We start from the raw sequence: 21,235 nt of genomic DNA, 5'->3' as shown, positions 1-21,235 counted from the left end.
ATTTGAACCTGGGTCTGTGTGGTGGCCAAGCTTGTGCCCTTTCGACTACACCTGGCACTCAGGGGTAAATGAAGGAGTGGACCATGGTGATGGGGAGCGGGGATAAGGTGTCCAAGAAAGAGGCAAGGGCAAAGGCACCTCTGTCCCATTGCTTCCAGTTAGTAACACCAGAAATGGAGATGGAACCTGGGGCTGAGCTACCAAGTCACACAGAGTTCGGCTAAGCCTCTGGGAGCCTGGTCTCCCAGTGTCTCTTAAATTGAGGGCTTACAGATACCTGCTCTGTAGACAACAGGTGTCAGGCCAGCAGCTCAGCTGCTGCCAGAATCCGGAAGGTTGTGCTAATTCCCAGGGTCTTCAGTGCCCTCCAGTTAAAGGGACCACAGAAGATTCCAGGTCAGAAACAGGAGGTGTTACCACCAGGGAGCTTCATGGGAGGTGGTTCCTGTAGCAGAGAGAGCACTGACTCCAGAGTCCAAAAAACAGACTAAGAATCCCAGTTCCACCAATTATTGCTGAGTGACCTTTGCACAGTTACTTCACCCATCTGAGCCTCAGTTTCCTTGTCTGGAAAATGGGGATAATAAGACATTCCTCATATGGTTGCTCAGAAAGCTAAAAGAGTTAACTTTGTAGCAGACTGAGAACGGGGCCTGCCTCTCCAGCTGGAGCCTGGCATAAGGAGAGCAGTTGGTAAATGTTAGGCTAGAAGGCCTATTGTTCCTCCATTGCCATGGAACCTTTGCTGCTTCAGCTTCTCTCCCACATAGTAGTTTGCTCTGCGTGTTTCCCAGGGCTGTTGGAAGGATCAGATGTGATAGAGGATGGAGGAGACACCTGTCAAATCCTGTCTGAAGGGAGAAAGCTGAAGGAAGTTGTGTTGCCTTTGTGTCTCCATTTGGACCACACTGGGCCCAGGCCAAGGGACCCAATAAACACCTAAAAAGGAGCAAAAGGTCCATAGGCTTCAGAGATGATGATGATGACGACAATGATGATGGCTATGATGATGATGCTGATGGTGATGGTGATGATGGTGGTGGTGATGGTAATAATGATGGTGATGATGGTGATGGTGATAGTGATGATGGTGATGATGATGATGGTGGTGATGGTGGTGATAATGGTGGCGATGATAATGGTGATAATGATGATGGTGATGATGGGAATGATGGGGATGATGATGGTGATGTAGATGGTGATGACGGTGAGGTTGATGATGGTGATGATGATGATGATGACAGTGATGATGATGATAGTGATGATGGTGATGATGATGGTGATGATGATGGTGGTGATGATGGTGATGATGATGGTGGTGATGATGGCAATGGTGATGATGAGGATGATGGTGATAGTGATGGTGATGATGGTGATAGTGATGGTAATGATGGTGATGATGACATTGGATGGAGGATGCAGTCCAAGTCTTAAGAAGACAACAGGGCATCATAAAAAAAGATCGAAGGATAGTTGTTCAAACACCCAGATATCTTTAAGTCCAGGCTCTGCCTCTAACTAGTCAAGTGACTTTGGGCAAGTTGTGGAATGTCTCTGAGTGTCAGTTCTGCCACCTGTAAAACAGAAACAAGAACCCTGCCCTACACGCTTCACAGGTAGCCTCCATGGGGATCATGAGCGTTTTCATACACACAGGCAGCTGTATCTGAGAGCAGATCCTAGCCCAGGCAGCTGTTGCTATCAGGCAGACTTAGTTCAAGCTCTGTTGCTTCCTTGCTCAGGTGTTGTCAGCCTCAGTTTTCTCATCTACAAATGACTCTAATAATGCTTCTCCACATAAGGTTGTGGTCTGGCTAAAATGGGTCCATGTAGTTACAGGGACCCACCCGGTGCCTGCAAAGAGTGGGGGCTCCATGAATGGTCCTCATTATGACTGCAAGCCTCTGGTCCACTCTAGCTCATTCTCTCCTGGCTGCCCACTCAGCTTGGCCCAACCTGATTGATCACAGTCATCATAGTTCACTGCAAAAATATTCTGTGGTGCATTCTCAAGGACTAGATGAAGTCACAAAGGGCTGCCCTGTATGGTTGTGTAGGTTGCTCACTGCTCAAGGGCACTCAGCTGAGGAAATAGCTTGTGCCTTTCCCCTCAAAGCTGAGAGCTTTAAAGAGGGGCTGCCTCTGCCTGGAAAAGGAACCTTTCTTTTATTTGCATAAAAACAACATATGGGCTGGAAGGCACCTGAATCACCCATGGTGGGATTAAACCAGCTTGGAATGTAGACTCGGATGGGTCTCAGAGAGCACCCAACATTCTTGTTGGACAGAGGAAGAAACTGACCACTATTTATTCATTCATCCAACTTTTACTGCCCACTAAGTGAGAAGTACCACCTCTCCTCTCAAGAGGGCGAGGACACCATGACAGATTATTACATGCTTTTCAAACCTATTTGGATGTTGATTCTGGACATCAAGAGTTTGCATAGGAAGCTCTGGCCGGATGCAGTGGCTCACAGCTGTAATCTCAACACACTGGGGGGCCGAGGCGGGAAGCTCGCTTGAGCCCAGGAGTTTGAGACCAGCCTGGGCAACATAGCAAGACCCTGTCTTTACAAAAAATTAAAAAATTAGCCGGGTGTGATGGCGCGTGCCTGTAGTCCTAGGTATTTAGGAGGCTGAGGTGGGAGGATCGCTTGAGTCCAGCAGGTTGAGGCTGCAGTGAGCCATGATCACGACACCGCACTCCAGTGTGAACTACAGAGCAAGACCCTGTCTCCAAAAAAAAGAAAAAAAAAGTTTACATAGCAAGTTCAGAGAGTAAACGATGATGCATTATCCGAATCTATTGGAACCCCAAGTTTCAGATATGAGTAACAAGAGTTCAGACAGTGAGGGTTGAATCCAAAAGCAAAAGATTTCTGTAAGGCAGCTCCATGGAGCACAGAAGAGAGAGCAACCAAGACTTCCTGGAGGCAGTGATGCCTGATTCCAGAAGGAAAACTAGGAGCCTGCCGGCAATCCAGAGATGAGCGGCCCCTCAGGCACAGGCTCCAGCATGTGCAAAGACCTAGGGTACAGAGAGCCTGGCAAGCTCAGGGAACTATAAGTCAGTCTCTTTGGCTGGAGCATAAAGGAGGGGAGGAAGAATGCCGGGCAATGAGGGTCAGAGAGGTTAAGTGGCCCATTCAAGGGTCACATAGCAAACTTCTGTTTAGCTGGGATTAGAACCCAGGCTCCTGACTGAGTTGGGGCTTGCTCAGATCATCTGGCACAGTGGGTGGGGGGAGGGGCAGCAGGAGCAGAAGTGGTCAGATGCACCGGGGGCAGGGTGGGGCTGGTTCAGCTGTGCTCCTGTTGACCTTTGGCCTGGTGGGGCACCCCTCCTCCCATGTCATTGCCAGTCTGCCTTCAGGGATGTTTGGCGAGGCCCTGAATGCCAGATGAGGTGCCAGCCTGTTCCGGCTATCTGCCCTCTGTACTGACTGGCACCTGACCCGGTGCCCCAGTCCAGCTGAGCTTATGCAGCTGGTGACCCATTGACCTCTGCTGAAGTTCAAGGCTGGCACAGATGCCCAGGACTGCCAAGGCAAGAGACTCAGTTAGAGGCTGTGTAGTCTGGGATGGTGCATTCAGCAGGAAAGAATGCTGTCATGAGCATGTGTTGAGCATGTGTTGAGCCTGTCATGAGCATGTGTTGAACTTGGTCAAGACACAAACCATCTCTTTTTTTTTTTTTTTTTTTTGAGACAGAGTCTTGCTCTGTAGCCCAGGCTGGAGTGCAGTGGTGCAAGCTCCGCCTCCTGGGTTCATGCCATTCTCCTGCCTCAGCCTCCCGAGTAGCTGGGACTACAGGTGCCTGCCACTACACCCAGCTAATTTTTTCTATTTTTAGTAGAGACGGGGTTTCACCGTGTTAGCCAGGATGGTCTCGATCTCCTGACCTTGCGATCTGCCTGCCTTGGCCTCCCAAGGTGCTGGGATTACAGGCGTGAGCCCCGTCTCTTTGTCTACAAAACAGGAAGGCTGGGCCACATGATCTCTATGGTATCGCCAACTTCAATCTTCTGGCCAGTGCTTCTCCAACTTTGGCTTGCATCAGAATCACCAGGAGAGCTGCTTAAAACCAGGTGGCCTGGCCTCACTCCCAGAGCTTCAGGTTCACCGGCCTAGAGTGAGGCTTGAGATTCTGCATTTCCAACAAGTCCCAGATGATGCTGATGCTGCTGGTCCAGGGAGCACACTTTGAGAATAACTGCTCTAGCAACCCTGGGTGCACATTAGAATTTCTTAGGGGAGCTTTAAATCGTGTGGTGATGAAATCCAACTCCAGAGCAATTAAATCAGCGTCTCTGAGTGGGGAGCCTGTGTTCTGATATCTTTTAAAAGCTCCCCTAGGTGATTCTAATGTGCCGCCAGCGTTAGAAACTGCTGTTCTAGAAAAGCAGCCTGACGTGTGCTTTTTTTCCTATTGGAATAATTTCTCTTGGACCCCAGCTCAGCCTCTCATTAGCTGCCTGGTTTCGAACAGTCTCCCTGAACCTCAGTTTCCCCTTCTGTAAGTGGGGCTGTTAGGAGGACTAAATGAAACTGCTTCACTATGTCTGTCCACCCTTCCCTGTGTCCTAGGAGAGCTTGTACGTTTCTTCTGCTCTGAGACTGTTTGGCTGAACACAATTCAATAAGCATTTATTAAAAACTTACAATGTGTGAGATGCTGCCCTTAATGATGTGGGAATACAAGGATGAATCAGGCTCGGTCCCCACTCTAAAGAGCTCACATACTAATGGGGGGTGACGAGGCATGTGTCCAAAATATGAGGCAGGAAGTAACACCGGCTATGGAGGAAGTAATCATGGTGAAGGCCATTATGTGTGAAGCACTTCGCAGTTTATTTTAATCCTCCCAACAACTCCACGAGGCAGCTACTATTGTAACACCCACTTTTACAGGCCAAGAAACTGAGGCTTAAAGAGAAGACCAGTTACTCACAGCACAGGAGCCAGGCTTTGGTGCTGTGGGAGCCCAGAGGAGGAGATTCATACCGTTAGAAAGGCTGGGAGTAAATTTTGTGGGGAGAGGTGTGGACACAGTGCTTTGAAGAATGTGTAGGAGTTTGATGGGTAAATATAGAGAAAGGGTATCCCTGATAAGAAACCAGCATACACAAGCCCAGAGGAGGGAAAGCCTCTCTTCTTTAGAGATCTGGAAGTGATTCGATTTTGCTGGAATGTAGGTTGGGCGCAGGGCATGGTGAGAATCACGTCCTGGTTGGAGGCCTTGGATGCTAGGATAAGGAATTTAGATTTTAGATTTTATATCTCTTTTTTTTTTTTTGAGACAGAGTCTTGCTCTGTTGCCCAGGCTGGAGCACAGTGACACAATCTTGGCTCACTGCAACCTCTGCCTCCTGGGTACAAGCAATTCTCATGTCCCAGCCTCCCGAGTAGCTGGAATTTCAGGCGCACGCCACCACGCCTGGGTAATTTTTATATTTTTAGTATAAAATTATTATATTTTATATTTTTAGTAGTAGGGTTTTGCTATGTTGGCCAGGCTGGTCTCAAACTATTGGCCTCAAGTGATCCTCCCATCTTGGCCTCCCAAAGTGCTGGGATTATAGGCGTGAGCCACCACACCCGGCCCAAGATTTTATATCTTAAGCAATGGGGAACCCTTGAAAACTCTTGAGCAGGAGGTGGCAGTTTTAGAACAGGGCTAAAATGGTCACAGGTTATATGGGAGAGAGAGGGTGACAGGGAGCCCAGGGACGAAGGGGGCAGCTATGACAAAGGGTCTGATGAGCGATGATGAAGCAAGTGGGTGGGGAGGCGGGAAGGGGAAAATAGGCACATGTGAGAAGTACGCTGTTGCTACACAAAGCTTCCTTGGGCATCACTTGATCCCTTATGTGTACTTGCTTATTGACTGAGCCGTACCATACCAGGAGTGGGGGAGGGCAGGAGCAGAAGACAGAGGCTGGGGCAAGTCGACCTCCCAGGCTTCTCACTCCACGTGCAGCTCCCCTCGCGACGGGGATATGGTCAGTGGGGCATGACCCATTCTGTTGAACAACTCTGCAGAAGCAGGGAGCAATTGGTTCCTGGGCCGTCTGCCACATTTCTGTGATGGGGGTGGCAGAGCTGGCCCAGTGACCTGAGTCTTCCTGACCCCAGCCTTCCAGGTGAGGCGTGCCACCCTGCTCACCTCCCACTGCCAAGTTCACTGCCAGCTCAAGGCTCACAGCCTCTGTGTGTCATGCCCGGCACAAACCCTCTCCCGGGCTGAAGCCAGTTCCCAGAGGCAAAGTCTGGACGTGGAAAATGCACCAGGCTGCGATCCTGCCACTCGCCACCAGGTGACTTTGGGCACATCCCCTTAGACCCTCTGTGGCCTAAATTGGGGCATTAAACACAATCAGGTAGTATAGGTACTGCACCCTCCACCCCCACCTGCCCCATCCTCTCTGGTTAACTTTCCTGGAGAATCTCAAGATGTTACAGAGACAAGCAAAGCAAGTCACTTTCCATATTCAAAGCCCCAGGCCATTTTAGTACTTCTGTCATTCTGTGGACCCATCAATATCATACCCATTTTAGAGATGGCACAACCAGGACCCAGAGACTTTTCATGATGGCCCAGGGTCAGATATCTAGGTAGCTACCGAGACAGGACTTGAACGCCAGTCCCTCAGCCAATGGAGCTGGCCCCTCAGGTGCCCTCCCAGACCCCTGCTGCCTCTCATGAGGTAGGGAGGCCAGATCTGGGTTGGGGGTGAGGCTGGCAGACATCCCTGAGGTCCAGGGATCTGGAACTGAGGGACATAGACACAGCATCGCATCCCTTTGCTGTATCACACAATGAGAACATTCTCTTTTAAGCCTCCTGTTACGTGAAGGAGAAAGTCTCTGTTAGGTGCTAATGGGTATTTAACACCTCTCCAAACCTTGCCAATCTCCCTTTTTCACTGAGGGCACATCTCAAGCCTTGGCAGGCCATGGTTTCCAGCTAGAATGTAATAACCTTGCTTTGTTTTCACTGTGCTTATTTTAACTCTTACTTTCTATTTATGGCAAGTGATACTGATTTCCCATTTAAGGCAGTGATATAATGATTCTCTAAAAAAAATGTGTTTAAGGGGTGGGGAAAGTGGATCTGATATTAAAAAAAATTTTAAGTAATAAGTGGTGTGGAGATATGGCCCAGTGAGAAGGCCCGATGTCTGGCCTAGGTCAAGCCCGTCATTTAAAGGTGGGGAGGGAGAATGCAGGCAGGAGAGGCAATGCTCAAGGCACCTGGTGTGTCCCCGTCGGCCGTGATCTCTGAGACTCGCATGCCTCGAAGACCTCTGGCCACTAAGCCAAGGTGACTCCCCGCCCCTCTGGGCGACACGTGCATGGCCCATGTGCCAGTCCGCAGGGTCCCGTGGGCACCGTGACCTCGGGAGGGAGGCGGCGGCTGGGACAGGCAGGTTGGACACCTGGGAGGGCACCCGGGGACTTCCGCGAAGGAGGAGGGCGCTGGAGCCGTGGCGCGCTCGACCTGGCCGGGCGCAAGCCGCTGGGGACCTCGGCCGAGTGGGCAGGCGGCCGGACCCCATGCGAGTCACCTGCGGCCAGGCCGGGCGTGCGTGTGAGCGCGTGCGCAGACGTCAGCCTCCGAGGCCCGTGCCGCCTTCCGGGCAAGGTGCGCGCGCCCAGCGGCCCCGGCCCCACGCGCCCGGACACGCGGAACCGCAGACCGCGGCGCCCCGGAGGCGGTGAAAGGGATGGGCTGGGCCGGGCCGCGGGACCCGCCTCCCATTGGCCGGGCGCCGGGGCGAGGCGGGGCGCCGGGGTGGGGCGGGGCGAGCGGGCTCCGGAGGGCAGACGCTGGCGCTGGGCGGCGGGAGGCGCTGCTCGCGGGGGGCCGAAGGAGCTGGTGGGCGACGCTCGCAGGGGCGCGGGAGGGCGCCGCTGGGACCGCCATCAGGAGCCTGGGGTTCTGCCACCTTTCGGAGGGATCAGCGACCTCTTCGCTCTGTGGGTGACAGTGGGGCATCTTCCTGCGAGAGGGGGAAGGAGGGAGAACCCAGGGCCACACACAAAGTTCTCCTCATCTGGGGACAGGAGGAGGTGAAGGAGGAGGAGCCGGGTTGGTGCTAACTTGGAACTGCGAAACCTTGGGGCGGCGTTCAAGGCCCCCTCCCACACGCGCGCAGAGCAGAGCGCCCTGCTCCTCCTTCAGCTGCTGGCGTCGCCGCGCGGGGAGAAAGAAGCCGTCCCTCCGGCGCGGGGAGAGCTGCAGAGCCGCAGGCAGAGGAGGCGGCCGCGGCCGAGCCCGGCAGCCCGATACCCCCCCATCCGAGCGACCCCCTTTGGGGCAGGCGGAGAAGGTGGCATAGGCGACCAGGAGGGTTCGCCCACCAGGGACACGCACCCACAGTCACCTCCAAAGGACCCCCCTCCCCAAGTCTCTAGGGGCTGCTCCTTCGTCACCGGAGTCGCCCCTACCTCTCTGCCCCCAGCCCCAGAGCCCCAGGCGGGGACCCCCGGATCGGACGTCCCCAAGCCTCCGGGCACCTGGCTCAGCAGGAGGCCCCCGGCTCGGGGCAGGGCAGGGCCGGCGGCGGCGAGCCGGAGCCCGCCCCCTGCCCGGGCCCCGCTGAGCCCTCGGAGCCCACCCATGGGGCACCTGCCCCTTGCGCCTCCTTGCCCGGCCGCGCCCAGCCCGGCGTCCCGAGCAGCGCAGGGGAGGATCCCCGCGCAGTGACCCGGGAGCCACCACAGACTCTGGGAGGCTCGGCGGCTGGAGCAGCAGGCAGCTCCCCGCAGCTCCCGGCGCTTCCAGGCAGCTCTCCGAGCCGTGCCAGAGGCCCGGCCCGCCATTCCCAGGTAGGAGACGCCCCAACAGAGCTGGGGATCTGGGGGAAGTGGAGCAGCCGGGAAGAAAGGGTAGAGGCTTGAAGGAGGAAAGCTCAGTGATTCCTTAGATGACTAGAGAAAGTGAAATTGGTTGAGCACCTACTATGTGCCGGGATCGTCTGGCAACTTTACGTACCTAGAGAAAATTAAATTCGTTGAGCACCTACTATATATGTCGAACTGAGTGCTATACCCTTTACTTAATCTCAGGAAAGAAAGATTTATTGAGCTTCTACTATGTGCTAGTTTTGGTGCCAGAGGCTTTCCATTTAAAGAGCTGGAGTAATAGCCCATTTAAATAGGAGGAAACTGGGGCTCAGGGAAGACAGTCAACTTCTCCAAACACTCCTGTCCCTTCTGGAGCTGGCTGCAGCCTGCATTACCTGGAGGTGGGGAAGGAAGATTAAGAAGCTCCTTCCTTATCCAGAGTTCTTGAGCTTTTTCTGGGTTGGTGCAGAGTGAGTTTCCTGGATGACTGCCTTCCCAGGAGGGGTTTCCTGTACTTAGCTGTCTTGGAGGGCCCGGAAGGCAGCTCTGGAGGCCTCTCTGTGCCCTCCCCTCCCCTTGTCCCCAGCACTGGGAGGATGACAGGGGATGTTGGAAGGTGGGAAGCCAGGCTGGGAGGGAGCAGCCAGGTCAGGAGCCGGTGAATCAGGCCTCCCGTGGTGTCAGAGACAAGATGGGGTCCCTGCAAGACCTGCACCTGCATTCCAGTCCAGCCTCACCAGGCTGCTCTAGGCAGCCCCACGGCTGCCAAGATAAAGTGCCACGAAGAAAAGAACCCATCATGTGTTTGGGTTTGCTGCAGGTCAGGAGCTGGGTCAGCCTCCAGACTTATTGGAAGCCCAGGGCCACACGGGGGGTTTATGTCTTACCATTAACAGAGGAATAACCTGAGCCCCAGAAAGCCAAGTCATTTGCCCAGGGCTGCTGGGCTGGTGAGAGGCAAAGCTGGCCTGCCGGAAGCAGATGCCTGCCTACCTTCTACCACCTGAGCTGCCAAGGGTGGTGGGGTTGGCTTTGCCAAGCCCCTGGACTCTCACAGTGGCAGCTGGAAGCCAGTGACGGCAATGTGCGTGTCCAAAGAGGCTGAGTGTGCACTGATGGAGGAGGCATGGGGGTGTGGAGGAGGGGCAGTGCAGTGAAACAGGCTCTGGGGCATACACCGGGAGGACACGTCCAGACTCTTGTCCTGCTGCCTGTGCCCGTGTGACCCCTTCATCTTCCAGGCAGGCCCTGGGAGAGAGGCTCAAGGGAGAAGAAGTGGTGAATCCACAGGTGCACTTGCTCAGAGGTGGCTGGCAGGGCTAGGGGAGAATCCTGGGAGGTGCCTGCCCCCTTTCCGCTCCGCTGCCTGCAGGGAGAGAGGGAGTGAGAATATAATATGTCTCAGGAGGTGTCCCCCCGCCTGACGCCAGCTGAGGCTTCACTGAAACAGACAGTGTTTTGGAAAAGACCAGTTTTGGCCAGGGGTGGGTTTTCAGAGAGTTAAGAGCCCAGACTTTGGAGCCAAACAGCCTGGTTCTGATCCCAGCCCAGCTAGTCATCTGCTGTGTGTACTGGGGCAAGTGACTTAACCTCTCTGAGCATCAGTATCCCCATCAGTCAAGTGGGCTGATGGATGCCTTCCTGGCTGTGGTTACTGTGCCCCCAGGATGGTGCCCCCTCCTCTCTGCTCTGGGAACTTTCTGGCTTCCTCCTGTCCTCAGAATGGCCCTGTGATGGGGTCACTAGTCACAGTATGCGCATTCAGATACCTGTGCTGCTAGGGGGTCTCTGTTGAATTTCCTGCCTCTCTGCACCTCGTCTCTCTGATTTCCTACTTCCCCTCTCTGATTCCCTGCCTCCTCTCTCTGACTCTCTGCCTCCTCTCTCTTACTCCCTGCCTCCTCTCTCTGAGTCCCTGCCTCTTTGACCCTCTGCCTCCTCTCTTTGACTCCCTGCCTCCTGTCTCTGATTCCCTGCCTCTTTGACCCTCTGCCTCCTCTCTTTGACTCCCTGCCTCCTCTCTCTGATTCTCTGCCTCTTTGACTCCCTGCCTCCTCTCTCTGACTCCCTGAAGCTCATTCAGTCATTGCTATCAGCTCCTCTGTACCAAGCTCTAGGCTGGAGGCTGGGCAGGGTAGTGATGGAGACAAATACTATCCCTGGGAGCTTCTGGCCCCTTTCCCATCCTGTTTAGACAGAAGTGACCACCAGCAGAGTCAAGCTGTCTGCAGAAGGACTTGGGGAGGGGGCTGTCATGGGGTAGGGCTTCTTTCCCCCCATCTCTGCTGAAGGCCCAGGCTGGCTGAGACAGCCCTGGCAGAGACTGAGAAGGGCTCCCTGCTGTGGTCTGGCAGACCCCTCTCCACCCTCCTCTCTCTCATTTCCTGCCTCCCACACGTATGCCCTGGGCACCTCATCAGGGCTACCCTAGAGGAAAGCCCTCCTTAGCACAGCCCCTGGGCCAGTCAGGTGGTTGAGGCTGAGGAGAGAAGGTCCCAGAGGGGGGCTTCAGGCAAACCCAAAGACAGAGCCATTTGCCATTTGATGAATGCACACACCATTTATTGAGCCCCTGCTATGGTCATGGCATGGCAGTTTCGTGGGATAAATTCAAAGACAGCTTTAGTTGGGAGCTGGGTGGGGGACGTGGGGGTCTTAGGCTTGAACTACTGCCCAGGCTCCCTTGTTAACCAAGCAGGCTAGTCACGTAGCCTTCTGAGCTCGGGGCAGACCACCTGGGATCAAACCTCTCCTCTGCTGGTTACTGGCTGTGCAACTGTAAGCAAGGAATTTAACCTCTCTGTGCCTCAGTTTCCTCATCTGTAAATTGGAGAATAACACCACCTGCTTTCTGGGGTTATGAAGGGAGAAATAGGTTAACATGTGTGCAGCACTTAGAACACTCTGGCATATTTTAGCTGCAAAATGAATGCCAGCTGTGATTATGTCTCTACTTAGTGGGGGCCTTGGCACGCTGCATGGGCTCAAGTGGCAGCAGTTGTTGTCCTTGTGGCTCCAGGCCTGGGGTCTGCCGTGTGCTGAGCTGGCTTATTGTGCATGTCCCTTTGTGATTCATTCATCGAAGTCACATTGGTAGCTTAGAATTGACCATGGTGGGAGCATTTACGCCATGGAAATTGGCAAATACCATCAATTAGGGCTTTTAACAAAGGTATTTTTGAGAGCCGGTTTCCTGCACAGAGGCTGGTAGTTGGGCAGATCCAGATGTGTGCCAGGGACTCACACGCAGGCAATCTCTCCATCTCCAGTGGCCATCTCAGACCTTAGCATCATGATAGCCAGGAAGCGATGGTGTTGGAAAGCGCCTTGGGTCAATGGGCGAGGCACTCAAGGAAACCGACTTGGGGCATCCCGGGGTGGGGACCGAGTTTGGGCACATACAGCCCTTTGTGTGAATTTAAAAACAATACCTCTTCCTCTACGCAATATGCCCCTTCCTCTGGGATACAGCCCCCGCCTCTGGGATGCAGCCCCCACTTGCCCACCCAGCCATGTGCCTTGTGCAGTGCCCAACCTGCACAACCTGTGGCAGCCTGTGGAAGACCGAGGGGATTGATATTTCAGCAGGCCTGTGCCCATTTGCAGTTCAGGGGCTGGAAAACTCTCGTCTGGAGAGGGGAGGGATTCCAGCTAGGGTGGGGAGATCAGAGAGGCCTTCAGAGAGCAGGTGGCACTTGAGCCAGACCCTGAAACATAAGGGGAAGAGGGTGTTCTGCAGAGGGGTGGCATGAGCAAAGGAGTGGAGGCTGATCTCAGCAGAGCTCAAACTGACTAGGGTGACTGGGGTCGGGTTCTGGGGCGAGGATTCTGGTGGGCGCTGAGGTAGGAAAGGAGGGAGGGCTGGGCTGCGAAGAGCCTTTGGGGTGAGCCTGGTGGAGCCTGCGGGTTTGCTTATACGAGAGCTTGGATCCATGTCGGCCTCTTTCATGAGGTCAAGAGGCTCCCATAGAAAGCTCTGGGTTTGCCCCAGAACCATAGCCCTTGGAGGTAGGAGGGAAGCTTGAGCCAGCCATGGGTCATTCCCCATTCCACATTCTCTACTCCGGGCCTCTGGGTCTCCTGGAGGCAAGTAAACACCTAGGGCCTGGGAGGCAAAAATATCCGGGCAGGTCATGGAGTGGAGGGAGCCCGCCAGATGCAGAGCACAGGTCTAAAGGTGGGTCCTCCTGAGGTGGCTGCAGGAGCAACCCCAGGCATCGGGCTTGGAGCATGTGGTATGGACATAGCCTTCCCTTCTTCCCAAGAAGGCTGAATGGCCACAGAACCACCCCCTGCCCCAGGCTTAAGCAATGCATGCTAGTGCCTTCCCCATGTCTTATCCTAGAATCACAGGCTCCCGGAAAGCCGGATGGATGAACCAGGGAAAGAACGGATTCTCACGATAGATACCGTTTTTGAGATTTCACCATGTGCCGAGCCCTTTGCAACAGCTCTATGAATTGGGCTCATTTTGTAGACGAGAAAAGTGACTTCTAGAGAGGTTAAGCTACTTGCCCAAGATCAGTAGCTAGAGGCGAGGCAAGGATTCAAATCCCAGGAATCCGGTGTTTGCATAAACGAAAGGATGAATGAACGGACGTTGAGTGAGTGAGTGGATGAAGGAAGGAGTAAAGGAGAGGGCATGAATGAATGAGAGGGTAGAACTCCAAGGCCCCTTAGAACCTCGTCTGATGTTCCCATTTTACAGACAGAAAACAGACCTAGACAGAGGCCCCAGAGAGGAGGTCAAGGCCTCTAACAAGAGGTGGCAGGGCCAGGTTGGGGGTCCCCTGATGCCTGCTATTCTCGCTTTGTCGCAGCCCCGAGCCATGATGAAGACTTTGTCCAGCGGGAACTGCACACTCAGTGTGCCCGCCAAAAACTCATACCGCATGGTGGTGCTGGGCGCCTCTCGGGTAGGCAAGAGCTCCATCGTGTCTCGCTTCCTCAATGGCCGCTTCGAGGACCAGTACACACCCACCATCGAGGACTTCCACCGCAAGGTGTACAACATCCGCGGCGACATGTACCAGCTTGACATCCTGGATACCTCTGGCAACCACCCCTTCCCCGCCATGCGCAGGCTCTCCATCCTCACAGGTGAGGCCCACTGGTGCCTGGGCTGGGGTGGCAGGGCCAGGGCATGGGTGCAGAGTGTGCTGGGCACTTGGCAGTTTGCATAGTACTTGCATAGCCATCGTCTGAGACAGGCGTCATCCTTGCACAATGAGGCTCAGAGAGGTTTTGCCACGTGCTGGAACTAGTGATGAAGTCAGGGGCCCCGATTCCATTCTGTTAGTCTCCGGATCCATTACTTATGGCTGTTGCAGCCGCCTTCCAGATCAGGAGCTGATACCAGCATGCCCCAGGGATATTCCTTTCTAGGGAACAGAATGATGCCCTGGCTGCTGCTTTCCTTCTCCGGGAGATGACCCCCCAGAGCTCCGGGGCCCACGGTCAGTCCACGGGGCTCAAGTCTCCCACACCCCAGGCCTTTGCCACCTCCTAGAGAGGTAAGGGCAGGACCCAGGCAGTGATCACCAAAGGGAAGGGGGCTTGGTCATAGTCATAGTGATGGTGATGGCAGTAGCTGACACTTATCAGAAGCTATGGGCCTGGCCCTGTTCTCAGAGCTTGGCATGTAGTTTTGTTTTTTTTTTTTTTTTTTGAGACGGAGTCTCGCTGTGTCATCCAGGCTGGAGTGCAGTGGCGCGATCTCGGCTCACTGCAACCTCCGCCTCCTGGGTTCAAGCGATTCTCCTGCCTCAGTCCCCCAAGTAGCTGGGACTACAGGCATGTGCCACCATGCCCGGCTAATTTTTTGTATTTTTAGTAGAGACGGGATTTCACCATGTTAGTCAGGATGGTCTCAATCTCCTGACTTCGTGATCTGCCTACCTCAGCCTCCCAAAGTGCTGAGATTACAGGCGTGAGACACCTCGGCTAACCAGCATGTAGTTATTTAACCCTCACAGTAAATAGTTATTCATTCCCTTTTTACAAGTGGGGAAACTGAAGCCCAGAGAGGTTAAGTAACTCACTCCAGTGGTAGCACAGCTCCTAAAGGCAGTCTGCTTTTGTGCTTTCAGACAAAGCCCTACCACAGCCTCTCAGCCCTGCTGGGAAGGGTGAGGAGGGACAGGGAGGTTGGGGGGAAGAAGGGGTGAATGGAGCTGAGGGGCTGTGCCCTTGTTTACACTGCATTAGCATGGTAGCTAAGAGGACAAGCCCGGGACCCAGCACCTGGGTCTGAGTCCTGGTTCCGCTGCTTCCCGGCTTTGTACCTTGAGGCAAGGGATTTTATCTCTTTGTGTCTCAGCACTGTCATCTGTAAAACTGCACCACATCAACACTCATCCTAAAGGGACCGTGAGAATTAAATGAATGAATATATGTAAGGCGCTTGGTGAGCAGACAGTAAGTGCACAATAAATCCCCAAGTCTTCTGTTGTGTCAGCATTTGCAGTGGGCCTGCTCTGGGTTACACAATCATTTCCCAAGTCATGCCCCTCAAGTTGCTGAGCAGGGATAAGAGAAGGAGTGAGCAGGCAACTCTCTGGGCATCATTAAGATAATCCCCAACTGAGATACTTCTATACAGAGAAACACATGCCATGCCCAGCCCTGCCACTGCCTCGAGGCCAAGACTGAGGCTGTGGGGTGGCCCCCTCCTTGAGTGCTTTCTCTTCCAGGCTGGCTTTTCGGAGCATCTGACCCAGACAGCAGTCAAGCTCTCCGCTCCACCCCGAGTTTTGGAGAAGGGGCATGTAGATAGGAGAGCCCTGGGTCGACCTGTGTTCGAATCCTCCCTGGGCCTCTTGGCTTAAATGTGTGACCAGAGGCACATGCATCCTGTCTGAGTCAGCCTCCCCAGCCACACAGTGGGCTTAACCTTATACCCCGCAGGGAGGCCGTGAGGACTGCAAGAAGGCATGTGGCGGGAGCTTCCGGCATGTCATGGGTATTGCATTGGTGTCAGCCCTCCCAGCCTTGGGGAGGGGACTGGGTACCCACTGCTATGAATAAGGCTAATGACAGAGGGAAGGAGAGGGGAGATGTAGAGAGGAAGCACATGCATATTTTCAGCATTAATTTTCAGTGACACAAGTAATACACAAACACACCCTCCTGCAAACGCTATAGATAAAGCTAATGCCCCTTTGACCCATGTCCCCAATCCCAGGCTCCTGCCCCTTCCCCGGAGGTGGCCACCCTGGCAGTTTGGCATGGAGCCTTCCGGGCCTCCGTGACTACACTGGCATTCGTATTTGTATCCCCACAATGGAGAGTATTTTTGTCTGTCTCTTTTTTATGGCGCATATCATTCTGAGCACATCTGTCTGATGCTTGTTTTTTTTCACACACCAACCCGTGCCTCATTTTCCAACCTGGTGGAACCTCATTTTTTCAACCTCATTTTCCTGCTGCTCAGGAAATTCTGAAAGCCATTAATTCCACTGCCAGCTCTTCTTCCAGCTGCCAGACGGGCCGATCTCTGATGCTTGGCATCACAGTCTCGCATTTGAATATGTCAAGGCTGCGAGTCCTCAGGGGCCCCGGATTAGCCTAATGGGATGGGATTTGGCATCCCAAGCAGGAAGAGTTGCCAAGCTGATGCTGCCTCGCAAGTGCCTTTCAGAAGAGCCCACACGGCAGTTCCCTCCATCACCTCCTATCCATTCAGCCTGCCTTGGTGAACACTGACTGTGTACCAGGCCCTGGGGAGACCAGGACGAGTGGGTGATGGAACCCTTCTCTGTGCCCGAGCTCACTGTTTGGAGCACACCCTTGACCTGGACACCATTCTGAATGTGCCATGTGCCATTAAGTGGGGGCAAATGATGTGCTCTGGGGGTGCAGAGGAAGGCGGCAGCCATTCTGCCAGAAGCTGGAACTGCTTGCTTTTCAAGAATTTGGGTCAATTGTTGATTCTTCTGGGCCTCAGTTTCCTTATCTGTGAGACAGGGATCTTGTCATACCACAAGGCTATCAAGAGTTTGAGCAAAAGTGGTTGGACGCAGTGGCTCACGCCGTTAATCCCAGCTCTTTGGGAGGCCGAGGTGGGCAGATCTCTTGAGGTCAGGAGTTCGAGACCAGCCTGGCTAACACAGCGAAACCCCGTCTCTACTAAAAATACAAAAGTTTAGCCAGGTATGGTGACGGGTGCCTGTAATCCCAGTTACTCGGGAGGCTGAGGCAGGACAATCGCTTGAACCCAGGAGGCGGAGGTTGCTGTGAGCTGAGATCGTGCCATTGCATTCCAGGCTGGGCAACAAGAGTGAAACTCTGTCTCAAAAATAATAAATAAATAAATAAATAAATAATAGCCAGGCATGGTGACAGGCACCTGTAAATCCCAGCTGCTCCAGAAGCTGAGGCAGGAGAATCACTTAAATCCAGGATGTGGAAGTTGCAGTGAGCCAAGATCACACCACTGCACTCCAGCCTGGGTCACAGAGAAAGACTCAGTCTCAAAAAAAAAAAAAAAAAAAGTTTAAGCAAAAGTGAGGAAGGTGCTTATTAAGAGCTGGAAATCAGGATGGAGGCACCAGTCCAGACAGCTTCCCCACCGCCCCACTGTCTCCACAGCAGCCCGTTTCAGATTCACAACCCTGCCTTGAGTGATACAGTGAGTTATCCTGGAGGCAGGGTGGGCCTTGGAGGCCAGCGCTTGCTTTTTCATCCCATGATTTATTTGAGAAGCAGAGAGCACCTACCGGGTGCCAGGCACGAGCTAGGTGAGGACAGAATCAGGTAGAAATCTCAGCCTAGCCACACGGAAGCTGTGTGACCTTGGGCAGGCTGCATACCCTTTCTGAGCCTCAGTTTGCTCACCTGTAACGCAAAGGTAACAAAATCTCCTTGACAGAGGCGTAGTGAGGAATCAAGAGAACAATGGGCCTGGAGGATACACCCAGTGCTTGGCCCCCAGTAGGCCCTCATTCTCATCATTACTGACACCTGAGGTTATTGAGCATGTGCCGCTGTCCATTCATTATCTTGCATAACTCTCAAAATTATCCTGCAAGGTAATATTTCATCTCCATGAAACAGACAGAGAAACTGAGGTTACAGAGGTTTCATGATCTGCCCAAGTCTGCTGGCAGCTAAGCGGATGAGGCCAGATGCAAACTAGGCATTGAGCAAGACAGACAGGACCCCTGCTGTCATAGAAATAATTTTTATTATCATCTGAACACAGTCCACACAAGTCACCCACCACTCTCCAGCCCTGCAAAGAAATGTGAAGTGAGTTAACTGTATTTGAACCAAGTGGTCCACGTGTTAGCTATGCGACTGTGAACAGGGGGCTTCAACCCTCTCAGCCTCAGTTTCCTGTTCTGGAAAATGGGGAGAATAATCGCAGCTACCCCAAAGAGTCGCTGTGTAGGTTAAATCAGTTACGCCGCATAACTGCTTCAGGGCACCTGTGATTCCCAGCTGTTAGGGCTGATGTTCTGTGGCCGGAGGAGGGCAGGGGTCGCAGCTGGCCGGTGAACTCACTACCTGGGCTCTCTGCCTGCAGGGGATGTCTTCATCCTGGTGTTCAGCCTGGATAACCGGGAGTCCTTCGATGAGGTCAAGCGCCTCCAGAAGCAGATCCTGGAGGTCAAGTCCTGCCTGAAGAACAAGACCAAGGAGGCGGCGGAGCTGCCCATGGTCATCTGTGGCAACAAGAACGACCACGGCGAGCTCTGCCGCCAGGTGCCCACCACCGAGGCCGAGCTGCTGGTGTCGGGTGACGAGAACTGCGCCTACTTCGAGGTGTCGGCCAAGAAGAACACCAACGTGGACGAGATGTTCTACGTGCTCTTCAGCATGGCCAAGCTGCCGCACGAGATGAGCCCCGCCCTGCATCGCAAGATCTCCGTGCAGTATGGTGACGCCTTCCACCCCAGGCCCTTCTGCATGCGCCGCGTCAAGGAGATGGACGCCTATGGCATGGTCTCGCCCTTCGCCCGCCGCCCCAGCGTCAACAGTGACCTCAAGTACATCAAGGCCAAGGTCCTTCGGGAAGGCCAGGCCCGTGAGAGGGACAAGTGCACCATCCAGTGAGCGAGGGATGCTGGGGCGGGGCTTGGCCAGTGCCTTCAGGGAGGTGGCCCCAGATGCCCGCTGTGCGCATCCCCCCACCGAGGGCCCGGCAGCACCAGACACCAGACTGGAGGCACCAGGCTGGAGGCCCCCGGGCGCTGGCCTCCGCACATTCGTCTGCCTTCTCACAGCTTTCCTGAGTCCCCTTGTCCACAGCTCCTTGGTGGTTTCAGCTCCTCTGTGGGAGGACACATCTCTGCAGCCTCAAGAGTTACGCAGAGACTCAAGTTACACCTTCCTCTCCTGGGGTTGGAAGAAATGTTGATGCCAGAGGGGTGAGGATTGCTGCGTCATATGGAGCCTCCTGGGACAAGTCTCAGGATGGAAAGGACACCGCAGGCCAGATGAGAAAGGTCTCCTCTCTCCGGGCATAACACCCAGCTTGGTTTGGGTGGCAGCTGGGAGAACTTCTCTCCCAGCCCTGCAACTCCTACCCTCTGGTTCAGCTGCCTCTGCACCCCCTCCCACCCCCAGCACACACACACAAGTTGGCCCCCAGCTGCCCCTGACATTGAGCCAGTGGCGTCTGTGTGTTTGAAGGGGGCGTGGCCACACCTCCTAGACCACGCCCACCTCCTAGACCACGCCCACCTCCTGACCGCGTTCCTCAGCCTCCTCTCCCAGGTCCCTCCGCCCGACAGTTGTGCTTTGTTGTGGTTGCAGCTGTTTTCGTGTCATGTATAGTAGTAGAAATGGAAATCATTGTACTGTAAAAGCCTAGTGACTCCCTCCTTGGCCAGGCCCTCACCCAGTTCAGATCCACGGCCTCCACTGGGGACGCTTTCCTCCTCTGCTCCCAAACAGGGTTTCCATGGCCTGTTTGCAGCTAAACATTGACCTCTGCCATTGAGCTCCACGGTTTACAGACAATTGCACAAGCGTGGGGTGGGCAGGCCAGGACTGCTTTTTTTTAATGCTCCCATTTCACGGAGGATACCACCGAGACTCGGAGGGGACATGATGAGCCCCAGGCCCCACCGTTGTCCCCTAGCAAATTCAGGGTACAGCTCCACCTAGAACCAGGCTGTCCTCTACTGTGCTCGTTCCTCAAGCATTTATTAAGCACCTACTGGGTGCTGGGTTCACTGTGTCCTAGGAAACCAAGAGGATCCCCAGCCCTGGCCTCTGCCCGCCCCTGCTGCCCCACCACCTTCTGCACACACAGCGGTGGGGAGGCAGGGAGGAGCAGCTGGGACCCAGAACTGAGCCTGGGAGGGGTCCGACAGAAAAGCTCAGGGCGGGTCTTCTCCTTGTGCCCGGGATTGGGCCATGCTGGGTATCACCATGTACTCAGGCATGGTGGGTTTTGAACCCATAAACCAAAGGCCCTTGTCATCAGCTCTTAACAAGTGTATTTTGTATTTTAATCTCTCTAAACATATTGAAGTTTTAGGGCCCTAAGGAACCTTAGCGATCATCCAATGGGTCTTTCTGAGGTTCAGAGAGGGTAAGTAACTTCCACCAGGTCACACAGCAAGTCTGTGGGTGGCAGAAGCACGCTAACGCTGGGCATTCAGTACATACCACGATGTGCCCCTTCTCTTGATGCTTGGCCCCTGGGGCCTTCAGGGCTTTGGGACATCTTGTCCTCAACCCTCTCCCTAGATCAGTCTGTGAGGGTCCCTGTAGATATTGTGTACACCATGCCCATGTATATACAAGTACACACAGATGTACACATGCTCCGGCCCCAGCTCTGCATACCTGCACCTGCACCCCAGCCTTGGCCCCTGCCTGCGTCTGTGCTCAAAGCAGCAGCTCCAACCCTGCCTCTGTCCCCTTCCCAACCCCCTGCCTGAGCCTTCTGAGCAGACCAGGTACCTTGGCTGCACCGGTGTGTGGCCCGCTCTCACCCAGGCACGGCCCCACCGCCATGGATCGCCGTGTACACTATCAATAAAAGTGGGTTTGTTACAAAGCCGTGTCCTTGCCCATGTGTATTTTTTGTATTTCTAAGAGGAGGTGTGCCCCCTCTCCGACCAAAGCTGGCCTTTCCCTCCCAAAATGCACCTGTCGTGTGCCCTGGCCCTGAGGGTCAGCACTGAGTCCTCCTTCAAGTTTAAGTGTGGGGGGAGGGGGATAAGACCCCCAGATGGAAGGTGATGCCCTCCTTCAGCTTGGCCCTCCTGGGTCCTCCGGGTGTGTGTACTGAGGTGTCTGTGTCCACGCAGGAGGGGCCCCTGTGGACCATTAGCTCCAGGAGGTTCTCCGTGTCTGAGTTCTTCGTGGTTCCTGTACAGCAGCAATTTCACCCCCAGGGGACAGTTGGCAATCTCTGGAAACCTTT

At 54.3% G+C, this 21,235-nt stretch overlaps 1 protein-coding gene across 1 annotated transcript; it reads left to right on the top strand.

Moving 5' to 3' along the window:
* The first annotated feature begins 8,165 nt into the window (after positions 1–8,165).
* On the top strand, positions 8,166–20,868 carry RASD2 (RASD family member 2). Its single transcript, XM_012507677.2, has 3 exons — positions 8,166–8,835; positions 13,674–13,953; positions 18,380–20,868. Exons 2-3 carry the CDS (start codon positions 13,683–13,685, stop codon positions 18,907–18,909), a joined length of 801 nt encoding a protein of 266 aa, XP_012363131.1. The 5' UTR covers positions 8,166–8,835; positions 13,674–13,682; the 3' UTR covers positions 18,910–20,868.
* The last annotated feature ends 367 nt before the right edge of the window (positions 20,869–21,235 follow it).

Source organism: Nomascus leucogenys, chromosome 7b, assembly GCF_006542625.1.
Source record: "Nomascus leucogenys isolate Asia chromosome 7b, Asia_NLE_v1, whole genome shotgun sequence".
NCBI classification, from domain to species: Eukaryota; Metazoa; Chordata; class Mammalia; order Primates; family Hylobatidae; genus Nomascus; species Nomascus leucogenys.
Note: the sequence above shows the minus strand (reverse complement) of the source record. Positions and strands in the feature narration are given on the sequence as shown.